Here is a 16,390-nt window from a genome sequence, read left to right as displayed (position 1 = left end):
TATGACAAAACTTAAGAATACTATGGAATTTACTCTCAGGGACGCATCTACGAAAAATTTGGTCTGGGCAATACTTAAACAATTCTGGATCCTCCCAGAAATAGAGCTTAGCTTGCGCAAAGAATCGGTCCTTATCTTGCTTGGACCAATGCGAGGGGATTTTGCCTATAACAAGATAGTTCACTATGTCAGCATACCATGGGGGATTGACCTGTGACACCACAAAAAGTTGCTCATCCGGAAATGAGTCCTTGAAGGGAAAAGGGTCACTCAAGGTTTCTACCAGGATCCTAGACAAATGATCCGCTACTGAATTTTCGAAACCTTTCTTGTCCCGAATCTCATAATCAAACTCTTATAGCAAAAGGATCCATCGAATTAGCCGAGGCTTAGTGTCTTTCTTTGAGAGTAAATACCGCAAAGCGGCATGATCGAAGTACACTAATACCTTGGATCCTAGGAGATATGAACGAAACTTATCTAAAGCAAAAACTACTGCTAGCAACTCTTTTTCAGTAGTAGTGTAATTCAGTTGCGCATCCGCAAGAGTCTTGCTAGCATAGTAAATGACATGAGGGACCTTGTCCACCCGTTGTCCCAATACTGCACCAACTGCATAGTCAGATGCATCACACATAATCTCAAAGGGGAGGTTCCAATCGGGGGACTGCATAATCGGGGCGGATGATAGAAAAGCACGCAGCTTCTCAAAAGCTTGCAGACATGCTTCATCAAAGATAAAAGGAGTATCTTTGGCAAGGAGTTCACACAAAGGTCGAGAAATCTTGCTAAAGTCTTTAATGAAGCGGCGGTAAAAACCCGCATGCCCAAGGAATGATCGAATTTGCTTAACTGAAGTAAGGGGTGGAAGCTTAGAGATGAGATCGACCTTGGCCTTATCAACTTTTATCCCCCTCTTGGAGACAATGTGGCCTAACATGATACCTTCTTGAACCATAAAATGGCTCTTCTCCCAACTCAAGACTAGGTTTGTCTCCTTGCAACATTGAAGAACTTTTGAAAAGTTTTGGAGACAACAATCAAAAGAGGTCCCAAACACAGAAAAATCATCCATAAAGACCTCAAGAAAATCTTCCACCATGTCAGAAAATAAGGCCATCATGCACCTTTGAAAGGTCGCAGGTGCGTTACAAAGTCCAAATGGCATCCGCCGGTAAGCAAAAGTACCGAAAGGACAAGTGAAGGTGGTCTTCTCTTGGTCTTCTGGGTAAACAGGCACTTGGTTATATCCTGAATAACCATCAAGGAAGCAATAGTAGCTTTTGCCTGCTAACCTCTCTAGGATTTGATCAATAAAGGGCAATGGAAAATGATCCTTCCTAGTCATGGAATTTAATTTTCTATAGTCTATGCATACACGCCAACCAGTGGTGGTGCGTGTGGGAACCAACTCTCCTTTCTCATTTTCAACAACAGTTATGCTTGACTTTTTGGGCACCACTTGGGTAGGGCTCACCCACTTGCTATCGGAGATGGGGTAAATGATACCCGCATCAGGCAATTTCACAACTTCCTTCATCACAACCTCTTTCATATTCGGATTCAATCTCCGTTGCATCTCGCGAGTAGGTTTCGCATTATCTTCACAATATATGCGATGCATGCAAACAGAGGGGTCAATGCCTTTTAAGTCCGCTACAGACCATCCGATGGCACCCTTGTGCTCTCCAAGCACCCTCAAAAGTTGACTTTGTTGGTCATCAGTCAAGTCAGAAGCAATGATAACGGGTAAGGTGTCCTTCGGTTCTAAAAAAACGTACTTGAGTGTAGACGGAAGTGGCTTCAACTCAAGTTTGGGTGGACACTCAATAGAGGGAAGAGCCGGTGTACTAGAAAGATTAGGCAATGGCTCAACTACGGCTTTCCAAGGGGGAAAATCCAAGAGAGGTGAAGCATCAAGTAGAGCATTTACCTCCTTAATAGACTGGTCTACATCAAATTCGTTAAAGCCAAAATGAGCCAAACATGCCTCTAATGGGTCCTCATTAAGAATATAAGGTAGTGCCTCCTCTCCTAAGTTATCAATCATGTCAATTGCAAAGCAGTCCTCCTCTTGATGAGGTTGTTCGGAGGCATTGAAAACATTTAAGCGCAAGGTTTGGTTACCAAAGGAGACATCCATCGCCCCAGTCCTACAATGGATGCTAGCATTAGCTGTAGCTCAGAAGGGCCGACCGAGTATGATAGGTGTTTGCTTCCTAAGGTTATGCACTGGTTCCGTGTCAAGTACTATGAAGTCAGTAGGAAAATAGAAGTTTTCAACCTTGACAAGGACATCCTCTATAATGCCACGTGGCACCTTAATCGACCTATCAGCTAATTGGAGGGTGACTGATGTGGGCTTCAACTCACCAAGCCCGAATTGCTCGTAAACCGAATAAGGGAGCAAATTGACACTGGCTCCCAAGTCTAAAAATGCTCATTCAATGGAATGATTACCAATAACACAGGAGATAACTGGAGCACCTGGGTCTTTGAGCTTAGGAGGAGTGTTATGCTGGATGAAAGAGCTCACTTGTTCGGTGAGAAGGACCTTTTTGGACACATGAGTCCGAGTTTTGCGCTTTTGGGTGCAAAGGTCCTTGAGAAATTTTGCATATGAAGGGATTTGCTTGAACACCTTCATCATATTTTCTATGGTAGCACCTTTCTTACCAAGAGGAGAAAGAGAGTCAAGCCGGGTAGGGAATGGTGCTTTGGGTACATAGGATGCCGGAGTGGGGCTCGATTGAGGAGGAGAGAATGGATCCTCTCTCAACGGTGATTGGTCTATCGTAGCCTCAGAACTCTTGGAGTTGGTGACAGACTCTTCTAAAGTACCCTTGTTGCCCTCAGGTCTAGTGTCAAGCACACGCCCATTTCTTAGGGTCACTACTGCCTTGGCTTGCTCATGGTAAGGATCATTCACTTGTGCATTCTCTATGGCATACTGACCCTTAAGATTGCCTATTGGTTGACTCGGTAACCTACCCTCCTCTCGTCGACTGAGTGCATTAGCTAGCTGCCCCATTTGGGCTTCTATCTTTGAAATGGATTGTGTGTGAGAGTTGACGGTTTGTGTATTTGCCTCAAGTTTACAAGAAGTAGCCTCAAGCCCTTGGAGGGCTTGCAGCACCTTATCCTCAAAATCAGAGTTTCTTTGAGGTGAAGGAGTATTATGGTATTGATATGGCTGCAGTGATTGAGTCGGATGGTGGGCTGAAGGATTGGCAGAGTTGGTAAACATAGGCCTTTGGGGTGGAGCAGGAGAATTGCTCGGAGCTTGTTGTTTCCAAGAGAAATTTGGGTGATTTCTCCATCCCGGGTTGTATGTATTAGAATAAGGATCATTACCGGGTCTGGCAAACCCTTGAGCAGCGTTAACATGCTCTTGAACAAACTCGGGGAATTGGGAAGCCATATGGCACTCACTCACGAAGTGAGTAGGACTCGAACAAATTGCACAAGCCTCCTGAAAATATGAAGGCAGAGAAGGAACTTGACCAAGGGATAGAAGCTGGTCAAATTTTTTGTTCAAAGCAGCCACTTGGTTAGAGAGATCATTGGAGTGCCCAACCTCAGAAATCCCTCTTTGCTGTTGGGAATTTGAGGCAACCATATTAACTTTTCTAGCGGCCGAGGCGTGTTGTTGGGAATTGTTACTCAGGTTATCAAATAACACCCATGCCTCGTCCGGGGTCTTAAGCATAAAAGTCCCACCACAAGAGGCATCAACCATTTGACGGTGCCGTTCAGACAACCCGTCATAAAAAATACGAACTAACTGCCACTTAGGAACTTCATGGTGGGGACACTTTCGAGTAAGCTGACTAAGCCTTTCCCATGTCTCATGAAATTGCTCGCCATCTACCTGAGAAAAACTCGTGATAGCTTGCCTATACAAGATTGTCTTACCTATGGGAAAGTACTTTGTAAGGAATTCCTATTGTAATTGGGCCCAAGTAGTAATAGACCCAGTTGCCAAGGAATTAAGCCAATCTTTGGCTCTATCCTTAAGTGAAAAGGGAAAAAGTTTCAGCTTAAGGGCATCATCAGAAAAGTTTTGAATTTTTACAGTGGAACTTTTCTCAACAAATTCATCAATATGCTTGAAAGGATCCTCATTGTCAAGCCCATGAAAGGATGGGAGCATCTGAAGAGTGTGAGACTTAATCTCATATTGAGCTGCTGTGATAGTGGGCAATAAGATGCAAGAAGGTGATGTGTATGCAGGGGGAGCAAAGTACTCCCTCAATTGCCTATCCTGGTTCTCTTGATTAGAGAGCGTAACGCCATGATTGCAAGTGAGTCGCTAGGTCTATTGGGACGATTAACTGCTCGAATAGCCTTAAGGGTCCTCTCTAACTCAGGGTCAATAGGGATTAAGTCTCGATGACAAGACCGACGCCCTTGCATATGAAATTAACACCACTCTAAGTGCAACAAGTATCGCTGCTAGCAAACTACTAAATGAAAACTCACAGTAATTAAGACTTAACAAGTGAAAGCAAGAATAACTCACAGTGCAGACTTCACTAATAGTGTTAAATTGATAGCGCACTAACGAAGATCAGTATTAAACTAACTTATCCAATCATGGTATTAAACTAATGCGGACTAACTACTAAAACAAAAAAAACTCACAGTGCTCTCTCTCGGGAGTGTCTTGAGAGGCCCAATAGCAATACTGAGCTCTTCAAGTCTTCGGGTAGCAAGCTGAAAATTCTTGACGTGACAGTAAGTAGTCTGCACTAAAACAATTGAACTTAAACAATTAAATAAAAGAAAAGAAAGAAAAATAATAAAATAAAATTTTAGCTAGGAATTAAATAGGAACCAATCTTAAAAACAAACAATCTGCTTTTGATCCTCGGCAACGGCGCCAAAATTTGGTAGGTCGTTTTTCACACCAAAAATAAATAATTAAAACTGAGCAAAAACCTCAATTCAAATAGAATAGTGGTTTAAGTCCAGGTATCGTACCACGAAGATCAAGAGGCTAAGTTGTTGTATTTCTAAAATTAATTCCTAATTCAATTCAAGAAAGAGTGATTGGATTTTGATTAACTAAAGTTATCTACGTAATTAAAAGCAAGAGAGATGTTTGATTTCAAATATGGGAAAGGTCTTAGGGTTTCGAATCTACCCTAACTTCGTAACCAAACGATTATGTTAATTTAAGAAACCAACTACCAAAACGACATTGATTCACTAAACGCTACAAGCCCTAGTGATATCACCAAGAAAATTGCATGTGATTGAAAACCGGACATAATCTATCTTTGGTTGGCACGAATCGTCTTCGATTTTATAACTAATTAATCTAGGCACGATTCGTCTTTGCTCGGCATAGATTATTCTAATTCTCAATTTCATGCACGAAGAATATCGGTGTATAACTATGTATTTGCAATCACAGAAAACAAATACATAATACTAGGTTGGAAGAATAATGGTGAATCATAAAAACAAGTCTCAATGTTATACAACCATCGTTTCGGCAATCGAAATCCATAATCAACATAAAAACATAGTTACTTGGTTAGGGTTTCATCACACCCTAAGAGAGATGATTAGTTGCTCATGGAGAGAAGAGAATCAGAAGACATTGGGTAACTCTCCATCTCGTCGAAAGCTTGCTCTCATCTACGTTGAACTATTTTCCACGGCCAAAGCTGCTGCTTTCTTTTTCGTCCGTCAGAAGCCAGAAGTTCGTAGGTTTTCTCTTGCTTATATAGGAATTGAATTGATTAATCACACAAAGACCCCGGCAACGGCGCCAAAATTTGGTAGGTCATTTTTCAAACCAAAAATAAATAATTAAAACTGAGCGAAAACCTCAATTCAAACAGAATAGTGGTTTAAGTCCAGGTATCGTACCACGAGGATCAAGAGGCTAAGTTGTTGTATTTCTAAAATTAATTCCCTATTCAATTCAATTCAAGAATGATTGGATTTTGATTAACTAAAATCATCTAAGTAATTAAAAGCAAGAGAGATGTTTGATTTCAAATATGGGAAAGGTCTTAGGGTTTCGAATCCACCCTAACTTCGTAACCAAACGATTATATTAATTTAAGAAACCGACTACCAAAACGACATTGATTCACTAAAAGCTACAAGCCCTAGTGATATCGCCAAGAAAATTGCATGTGATTGAAAACCGGACATAATCTATCTTCGGTTGGCACGAATCGTCTTCGATTTTATAACTAATTAATCTAGGCACGATTCATCTTTCCTAGGCATAGATTATTTTAATTCTCAATTTCATGCACAAAGAATACCGTTGCATAACTATGTATTTGTAATCACAGAAAACAAACACATATAACTAGATTGGAAAAATAAGTTTGAATCATAAAACAAGTCTCAATGTTATACAACTATCGTTTCGGCAATCGAAATCCAAAATCAACATAAAAACATAGTTGGTTAGGGTTTCATCACACCCTAAGAGAGAGAATTAGTTCCTCATGGAAAGAAGAGAATCAGAAGACATTGGGTAACTCTCCATCTCGTCGAAAGCTTGCTCTCATCTACGTTGAATTATTTTCCACTGCCAAAGCTGCTGCTTTCTTTTTCGTCCGTCAGAAGAAGGAAGTTCGTAGGTTTTCTCTTACTTATATAGGAATTGAATTGATTAATCACACAAAGACCCTTTAGACTTTTCTGCAATGATAAAATCATCCAACTCTGAAGTTTTCCGCACTTTTGTCCCCAAACTTCTTTTAACTTCTGTTTTTACTCAATATCTCGGACAACAGGCTCGCGCAACCTATAAACACAGAAAAGACAAAAGTAATATAAATTAACAAAAATAAACAACTAATAAATGTAGATTGGAGAGCCAAAATATGTATATTTTGGCACTTATCAGTACCCCTCTTCAGTTGCTCAAGAGAAGATTTTTTATTTATTTTTGCTGAAAGCTTGTCTATGGTTCAGAGACATTTTCCAGTTCTGATCAGCTTAGTCAGAGTTGTAGATTTAAGGTTCACTCATTGGTTGTCTTAAAATGCGAAGGTCTCTTCCTCTTGTTAGCAGTTTATATTATCCAACACTGTTCAATTATTCAACAGGCATGATGAACGTGCTTTGCACGTCGCGATGTACCTAGTTTCTTAGAAAGTTTGCATTCACGATTGCTATCAAATTTAGAGTAGCGGCCACCTCATTGTTCAATTATTCAACAGGCATGACGGACGTGCTTTGCACGTCGCAATGTACCTAGTTTCTTAGAAAGTTCACGATTGTTATCAAATTTAGAGTAGCGGCCACCTCATCGCCTGTTATAATTCAACATACGCATTTAGAGTATTAAAAAAAGTTCAGCTCACTCATTTCTAAAAAACGCCCAGCACACTCATTTCTGATACGTATGATTCCGATTAACAAATACAAAAAAAATCTTGTGAATTATAGTCCTCCCTTTTTTTTTTCTTTTTTTGATCAGTGAATTATAGACCTTCTCTTCCTTAGACAATGCACTAGTCTCGGTGAACTTAAGTCCCATGGATTCGTAATCGTATGCAAAAAGGATAATGATCTGAGTCAAATGGTTTTTCAGAAGTATAATCTGTATAATGCCAAAGAGGATAATGATCTGAGTCCAATGATTTTTTATCCTTTTCGTATCAAACATGAAATTAATAACAAGATAAGGTATCACTAAAAGGGGCAAAGGAGGGAGGGCTACATCGCTGAATAAGAGAGAAGACAATTGCAAGGGAGATTGCACAACGGATTTCCTAAGCTCCTTTAGACTCAAGTTTGTCAAGAAAAGATCGGACTGAATAGTTTGTTTGTTTGTTTACTTCGGCCTAGCTTGGCATTATAAGTCAAATGATTTCTTTCTCTTTTTTTTTGTTCTTATTCAAATTTATTTCGCATTTTTTAGTTTTTGTTGATTTTTTGAGGATTATTGCTTCATCATGACAAGAGGAATCTAAAGTAGAAAATTACGATCCAAATTCAATTTTTTTTGAATAAAGACGAAAATAAGCCAATTTTTTTTGTCTTTATTCAAAAAATTGAATTTTAATTATAATTTTTTATTTTTTAGATTCGTCTCGTCATGACGAAGCAATAATCCTAAAAAAATCAACGAAAAACTAACAAACGCTAAAAAAATTTGAATTAGGACCCACAAAAAAAGTCAGTTGGCTTATGATGCCAAACTAGGCCTAAATTCTAGAAAACTTGTGGGACTTTCTTTTGAACTTCTCCAAAAGGCTAATTTTCTTTAAAAATTTGGCCCACAAAGAACAGAAGACTACAAAATTGAACTCTACTTTCCTACACCACTTAATTAAACTTTTCTCCGGAGGATTTTTCGTTTCAAATTCTTGACAACTGAGGGGAGTCAAACAATTCCTTACCACGCAAAAGGCTTTTTAGGTTTTGATTCATTGACGAAACCAATAAGGGATTGCTCATCCCCCTTTTTTGTTTTGGTCACATTGTCCTTTCATATGATATAAAGCAAACATACAAAAGAACAATTTCAGAAAAACTCAAGAATCGAAGGAATTAAATTCTTGCTCACATGACCAATCAGAAGCTTTATAGCAGCACCAGTCATGGAACGGACTTTGTTGTCATTATCATTAGCCAAACAAAGCACCAAACGCATAAATATGGTATTGAAATGCTCATCTAGAATGTGATTTGGGAACTTGATTACAAATGCATGAAGCATTTCAAGCTAGCAGTTTCTCTTCCAGTAGAGTGTGGATACCTACAAGAATGTTAAATCATTGTAAGAGAAATTAAACTACAAAGACATAAATGTTATTTACATAGTAACAACTATATCCCTACCTCAGATTTGGAAGCATGAAACTGAGATGATCAAGAAAGCGTTTCTTGCCAAGGTCATATTTGTGTAAGAATTGCAACAGTATTTTACTGCATATCTTGCGAATTGATTCTACTTGACATGTTACCATCAGTATTGCAACCTGAGAGACAAGATCAAATATCTCATGGAATACGAGCTCACGCATTGCTATCATCTTTAAATTGAAAGATCAACAGATAAGGGATTACTTTCGAGATCAATAAATAGAGGACAATGGATCAACACATGCCATTGATCTTCAAAAAGAGTAATCTGAGTGTTCTGCAGAAGCACTGCTAGCAACCTTAGACATGATTGCATCATAGAGCTACTATTAATTGAGCCACGAGCTATGAACAATAAAGAGGTCTTTATCTAGTCAGCTTGTGATTTCGGGGCTGGTAAATGGAGCCCCACAAGTGGAGCAAGGCACCCGGGCGCGACAGATATGATATCATCATACTTGGAGGTCATGCACTCGGTGAGCAATCTGACAAAAGGATCCAACATTTTCAATTGTTGTTCATCCTTTTTGTGAAGTTTTGTATTTTTCATGCGGTTGTGCAGCAATCCAAGAGCATCCAAGAGCGAATACTCTTACAAGATACGAGGATTGCGAGGAGTCAATTAACCTGCCCATTGTAATTATTTTGCTGATGGCCTCATCCCCAGATTGCTTACAAAAAGACAAAGAGGTCAGACTGATCTACTGATGGATTGCACTCAATACCAGCAGCAGCTATGTTGTTTAACATGGATTCCAATTTGGATATCACTTCCGGGGTCAGATGCTTCTGCAGACGAGTGGTAACACATAAAAGCAGCTTCACCACATACGTTTTGAACGTGGTATTTTGGGAAATTAATTTGAGGGTTTCAAAAGACTTGAGCTTTCTAGTCTCTATCAATTTCGAAGCAATCTTTTCCACCTCTTTTTCTTCTGAAACATCTCCAAGAATGTCATTCTCCATCACGGAAAGCTCTTCCACACAATAGTCCAACTTCCCACCAATGGGATTCACAACAAACTTCGACAAAATGAAATTTAGAGTATACCCCATTACATGCAATTCATATCCTCGCTTCAAGGTTGCTCTCAAGACTTTGACAATGAACTGCAAGTACTTCAACCCTATCTCCTTCAAACAAACAGCCCTAGCATCATCGCAAATACTTTCCAAACGATTCTTGAGAAAGTTTGATAGCCGATGGACATCACCAAGAAGCTGTAATTCCATGACATCACCAAGAAGCAACTTTAGTAGTTTAAGTGCTACAAGACTGATGTGAACATTGACATTATCATAATCAGACGTCAACAATTTTTGTATCTTTGGGAGCACGTTTTTCTGGAGACATGCTTGTATCTCACTAACTTCTCTTGAACTAGAATATCTGTGCAAGACAGTTGTAGAAGTCAGTCCCCTGGTACCAGCTTTGGATGCCTCCACTACACAATCATTGGCTTCAAGACCATAATGGGTATCCACAAGATTGAAGTGGTTCAGAACAGAGCAAGTTAGCTGCAATAAGACCTTCTACTTGACTTATTTCAGAGTCATCTCTCGAAAGCATCTCATCAGAAATGCATAGTAAGACTTCCATTCCATATTACTAGATATAGATGCAAGAGCCTCTAAACACGCACTCCTAATATTTAGTCGCGTCAATGTAGCTTTCACTCTTTGAATTTAGGTTATACTTCTATGCATATGTAAAACTAGATGAGCACGCATGACTTCCTTACATATCTTTTACTATTTTTTCAATTCAAGTTTCATTCCACAATTACCTTCACTTATATCATCACAATTGAGTTTGTGATGTAGCGGAAGTTAATGAAACACGAAACTACTAAATTGAGTCCGAATCCATTGATTCGTAACGAATACCCAGAGATCGAAATCCTTCTCTAAACCTGTTTAGTCAAAGAATACCCAAGAATAAAGGCATCAAACACTTTGTTGATTCAGTAGAATACCAAAGAATATGGCATAAAAGAGAACACTCTTTATAATTTCATTAATCATCAAAAACTGAATAGCCCTAAGGCTTACAACTTAATTTATAATAGGAGAAACCCTACACACTAGGAAATAAAGAAAAAGGAAACTACCAAAGTTAGAATCGAGTCTTCTTGATCAAATAATTCTTAAAAGGAAACTAAATAAACTAAATTGAAAAACTAAATAATGTAGACACTTATTTCTATAATTGCAAGATTCCTAAAAAAATAAATAAAACAAAAATAAGGAACTTTATATTATTTTTTTAAATAATATAATCTTTTCATTCTGCATCATTCTCTCGGGCTTGAGAAAACTCGTCCTCGAATTTCAATTGCTTCAAATAATCTTGCTCGTTGAAACTTGTCTGCATCAATTTTATACTTTTAAGTTGATCTTCTCGAGCTTGAATTTTAACAAGGAGTCTTCAAACGTAAAAGGTGGGATATTAGTGAATCCCATAAAATCGCTGCGAAGTATGTCTTCACTTTGTTCCTTGCAGAGTCCAAATATTTGAACACCTAATGTCATGCCCCCAATTTTTTTTTATCAAAATGATTACAATAACTTTTAAAAGGAAAACCACTGCGGTATACTTATAATAACCCAAAAGACTTTGTCATATTCATTTATTGAGTACGATCAAGTTCAAAAGATTATAACAATGGCACTCTGGCCCCAAAGTTCCAAAGTTTAGACGAAGATAAGTTAAATAATTACAATACTTCTAAACAAAGGATTTAAATGAAAAATTACAATTTGTGTATTTCCAAAAGAGTTTACAAAAGATATTTGAGTTGTTTCCTCGGTGTTCACTTTCAAAAGGATGGGATGATATGCACGCCAAGTACTCCATGCTAATGCTCTTGAGTTGCACCTGAAAGAATGATAGGGTTGAGCAAAACACATACCCAGTAGGAAAATCTCTACAAACTTTATATGCAAATGAGAAGGTTTGAACATAAAAGAAGGAAATCCGAGACAATGAAAGAGGATGCAGCTAACGCAACTCATGAAGGAATCTCAGGATTCAAGGGGCACTTCACTTGTCATTAATCGATATATTAGCCATCTTTTACGTATCCTTATAGGTCAACTCCATCTCATACACATTTACGGTAAATGACTTACATTCCGGGTCTTAAGGACCCCGTACATCTTACATTGATTTCCAATATGTACTCAAGTAACTCTTCCTCCAGTAACATACCTAATAGTGAGCTTGAGAAATTTTTCGGGTCTTAGGGCCCCATATACCCACAATCCATTTCCAGGTGCTCGTGACCCCGTACATCCGTTCTACATTCCGGGCGCTCATGACCCCATACATCCATTCTACATTCCAGATACTCATGACCCCGTACATTCGATTCAAGTTCCGGGTACTCGTGACCAAGTTCCGGGTACTCGTGACCCAGTACATCCGACTTCAACTCATTTTCATTGCTTTTCGACATACGTATCCCTAAGGTTCTGATTGTACGATTACAAATATAGAGAAAATTTGATATCAATTAAACGGTCTACATAACAATTCATATTTCCATTTTTATTTCCAAACTAGTCTTCCCAACTCACTTCTCGTACTACATGGCATCAAGGGTCAAGTCCTCGTATTTCGTCTTATGGTTTATCCATCCTCCTACCCAATCATTCAATCTTATCAACACCCACATTTAGCTTAAGCATGTTCACTCCATCTATCTTAGCACCTCACATTACCACTAATAGTAAAACGATCGCACAAATAAAGCATTAGAACGATAATTCGTTCCATATGATATTTGTGTTCAACGTGACGAGAACCAACGAATGAGGATGACCAAGGGATCATTGGGGTGCGAATGACTATATTTGGAAGTGGTTTAGAATAGCTAGAAGTGATCAAAAACTAAAACGGTAAAAAATGAAGCAAAACAGTGAAAGCTGGAGATAAGCAACAGGTATCGATACCTAAAACAAAGGTATCGATACCTTTTGGCCGAGAAGGATTCCAGATGCAAAGGTATCGATAACAAGGGCCAAATGTATCAATAACAAGTGATTTTCTGGGTTTTGAAACATAAAGGTATCAATAACAAAGCAAATGGTATCGATAACAATGGCTGTTCGAGCAAATTCTAAGCAAATTTTCTTGGGTTTCAACTACAACAACAATCACAACAACCATAGGCACGATTTCATGCACAACACCAACTCAAAAACATATAAAGAGTGAGGAAAATCCCTACCTCAAACTTGGTGAACGAGCTCCAAATGAGAGATCGGGCCTCGGCCTCTAAATTCAACCCCGAGCCAAATACGGCACACTGAGCTTCTATCGACGCGATACGAGCTTCAATACGTGCAAGGATGGAAGATTGGAAGGTGTATTGTATGAGTTTTGTGTTGGTTTGGAGGGATTTGAGCGAGAGTGAGAGTGAGAGTGAGAGATATAGAGAGAGAGCCGAGAGGGAGATGAGAGGTCGGGAGAGAGGGAGTGGGATTTGGAAAAAAATGATTTTCCCCTCTCCCAATACACGACACACACATACATATATAGCATATATCACACACACACACCCTCAAGTTTACTATTCCAACACTTTAGCCCCAAAATCGATATCCTCTACCAATTCCTTCTTTTTATTCCACCTAACATATTTTAAATGTATTAAATGAAATTGTGGGTCTCTACACCTAAACCACGTGTATGTTGGGTTACTTCTATATGAAACTTTAAATTCCAGTTGCAACGGCGCCGAAATTGTTGTATCCAACACAAAATGCAAATGATCATCTTTACGCAAAACAATCCCATACTCCACATTATTGAATGGTTCCTCATAAAAAATAGGCGGCTTTCTCCAATCGACAACTGGATTTGGAATAACTTTGGATGTGAAAGACCACCGAACTGTAGCCTCCTCCATGAAAGAGCACAAACTCAATGGGCACTAGTGAGGTTGTTTATCAATAATCAAGGCAGCCCTTTTGACCAACGCTTCATGCGTATCCTCAATCCGTTGAAACCATACCCCTAGTTGTGCCCCCTGTGCAGCCTCATCACCTTCGTTCACATATTTTGCAATAGCATAACGACATGAACTCCTTGTTGCACCATGATCCAAAATCAAGCACAAGCTCTAATACCAACTGATGCAGCAGAAGCTAATGAAGAATGGAACTACTAAATCGAGTCCGAAATCTGTTGATTCGTAACGAATACCTAGAGATCGAAATCCGTCTCTAAACCTGTTTAGTCAAAGAATACCCAGGAATAAAGGCATTAAACAATTTGTTGATTTCGTAGAATACCAAAGAATTTGGCATAAAGAGAATATTCTTTATAATTTCATTAATCATCAAAAAACTGAATAGCCCTAAGGCTTACAACTTAATTTATAGTAGGAGAAACCCTACATACTAGGAAATAAAGAAAAAGGAAACTACCAAAGTTAGAATCGAGTCTTCTTGATCAAACAATTCTTAAAAGGAAACTAAATAAACTAAATAAACTAAATTGAAAAACTAAATAATGTAGACACTTATTTCTATAATTGCAAGATTCCTAACAAAATAAATAAAACAAAAATAAGGAACTTTATATTCTTTTTTTAAATAATATAATCTTTTCATTCTGCATCAGTTTGAAATGACAAATTACAAAAAAAGATAAGGAAAAGGAAAAATAGATAAAGTCAAACTAAATAGAACAAAAGAGGTGAGAGTTTGAAATTCACACCTTTTGAATAGGAGCTTCTTTGTTCATTGCATCTCCCATATGTTTGAGACAGAACTTGTTAATTGTTCATTGAATGCACGGTTCAGACCAACTTTGATCATCATATTTCACTTCTCGATCAAGAATTTCAGTAGAAAATTCAACAAATGAAAGCACTAATTTAAATCTGCTTTGCCTTAAAACCCATTCTTTTGATGACAAGTTGTGGACAACATGAGACAAAATGACTTAAGGGATGCTTCTCTTAAACAGTGTAAAAGTAGTCTTTGTTGATCTTTCATAAGAGTTAATAATACTGTCGTAGTCAAGACCACCTATCCCCATAGCGACATTGAATTCAGCCCTTGAACAAGCTCCACCTGCATCCCATTTGAGATATGAGACAATAAGATTTACAAATTGCAAGATCAAAGTTCCTCTAGTGACAAAAACATATAGAAAAAGGTGTATTTTACCACATTAACCAAAGAAGAATCAATTTCAGCAAGAGCACCAAGATCACAAATAGACATCCTTACATCCAGACTACCACAAGTACGAAGCGGAGAAACTACATTCAAAATTTTTGTTGTACTTTCACTTCCTAATTTTTGTATCATTTGTCAAATTACCTTCAAAGCTTCCACACATGCATCTGCAAAACATGATAGCAAGCTCCTAATGGCCAAAAACAAATACTCAAAAATGCCAAAAAGCACACATTAGAGGTCTAGATCAATATCCATGAAATACAAACCACAGTCTTGAACTCCCTTTGTTAGCGAAGGGAGCATGATATCAACAAATTTACTAGCTGATGAAGGATCCTTGACATATTTCGATAGTAACCGAAAAATGCTGAGCTCCCTTCCTCCAGCACATTTCACCAATTTCCTAGCACATAAACATGGTCACTCAAGGAGGGTTAATTTAAGAGGAACCGTGCAAGTGAATCTAATATTCATGTATTTTGCAAACATAACAGAAACAAATAATTGACCAAAAAAGCAAAAAACAAAAGCAAAAAAAGAAATCATTCCTTACTGTAGAATAAAACTAACTTGAAAGAGAGGGCAAAAAGTGTGACAGGATTGGATGGGTCAAATTCAATAACAATATGATTGCACCCAAATTTTCATTTACCTACAGACGAATCCAAGCTAGAAGTAACAGGGGATGGGTGTTAACTAACCATATCAAGTACCAATCTAAGTTCAATTTGGACACATTGTCACCATGAATGCGTGTTACACCCCAAAAAGGTAGTGACCGGCCATGAACTACAAGACCCGAACTCGTAGGACACGCAGTCTTAAGAAAAATAATTTTTATTAAATACCAAAGTTATGAACTACTAAGCAGCCAACAATCTTTTTACTAAGAACAACTTCAACCAAATAAAATCAGTCAAAAAAAGCATGGGGCAATATCATCCCATGAACCCAATAATACCAATGAACCAGCAATAATAAAAAGAATTCAGTGTTTGATAAATAACTCCCATGAAAGTAAACTAGGATGAGACACCTTAATGAGGTCAAACAAAAAGAAAATCTGAGACGCCGCCAAAGTCCTTGCCTAACTCCCATGTCTTAGTTGTTATGTATGTGTAGCAGTTAGAGATGTAATATTACATCTATTTTTCGGAGTACACTAAAAATTGTTTGCAATCGATTAGTATCATTGACTATCTTGTTTGCAAAGTAGGGTTAATGGTAGTACCATTGTATAACAAACGTAAGTTTCAATCACCATGTAAAAAACATGAGTTAGTTATGTTAATGAAGACTATTAAAAAATAGTGTTTGAAATCAAGAATTGAGGTCAGATTCAAGGAGA

General features: G+C 38.1%; 1 protein-coding gene and 1 long non-coding RNA gene across 3 annotated transcripts; both read right to left on the bottom strand.

The window, feature by feature from the left end:
• Positions 1 to 2,182: 2,182 nt before the first annotated feature.
• LOC131328408 (uncharacterized) lies at positions 2,183 to 7,516 on the bottom strand. The gene is made up of 5 exons (XM_058361354.1): positions 7,469 to 7,516; positions 4,645 to 4,746; positions 3,983 to 4,153; positions 2,488 to 3,871; positions 2,183 to 2,430 (listed from the first exon to the last, which is right to left on the bottom strand). The coding sequence occupies exons 1-5, from the start codon at positions 7,514 to 7,516 to the stop codon at positions 2,183 to 2,185; spliced, it is 1,953 nt and encodes a 650-aa protein (XP_058217337.1).
• A 7,054-nt stretch (positions 7,517 to 14,570) lies between these two features.
• Positions 14,571 to 16,097, bottom strand: LOC131329184 (uncharacterized). 2 transcript variants are annotated; one of them, XR_009200666.1, is made up of 3 exons: positions 15,309 to 16,095; positions 15,028 to 15,206; positions 14,571 to 14,931 (listed from the first exon to the last, which is right to left on the bottom strand). It is a non-coding gene; the product is annotated as an uncharacterized LOC131329184 (long non-coding RNA). The 2 variants fall into 2 exon arrangements; XR_009200665.1 differs by lacking the exon at positions 14,571 to 14,931 and having other exon boundaries at positions 15,051 to 15,206; positions 15,309 to 16,097.
• Between the last annotated feature and the right edge of the window lie 293 nt (positions 16,098 to 16,390).

This window comes from Rhododendron vialii, chromosome 6a (genome assembly GCF_030253575.1).
Source record: "Rhododendron vialii isolate Sample 1 chromosome 6a, ASM3025357v1".
NCBI lineage: Eukaryota > Viridiplantae > Streptophyta > Magnoliopsida > Ericales > Ericaceae > Rhododendron > Rhododendron vialii.
This window is presented reverse-complemented; position numbering and strand designations above follow the sequence as displayed.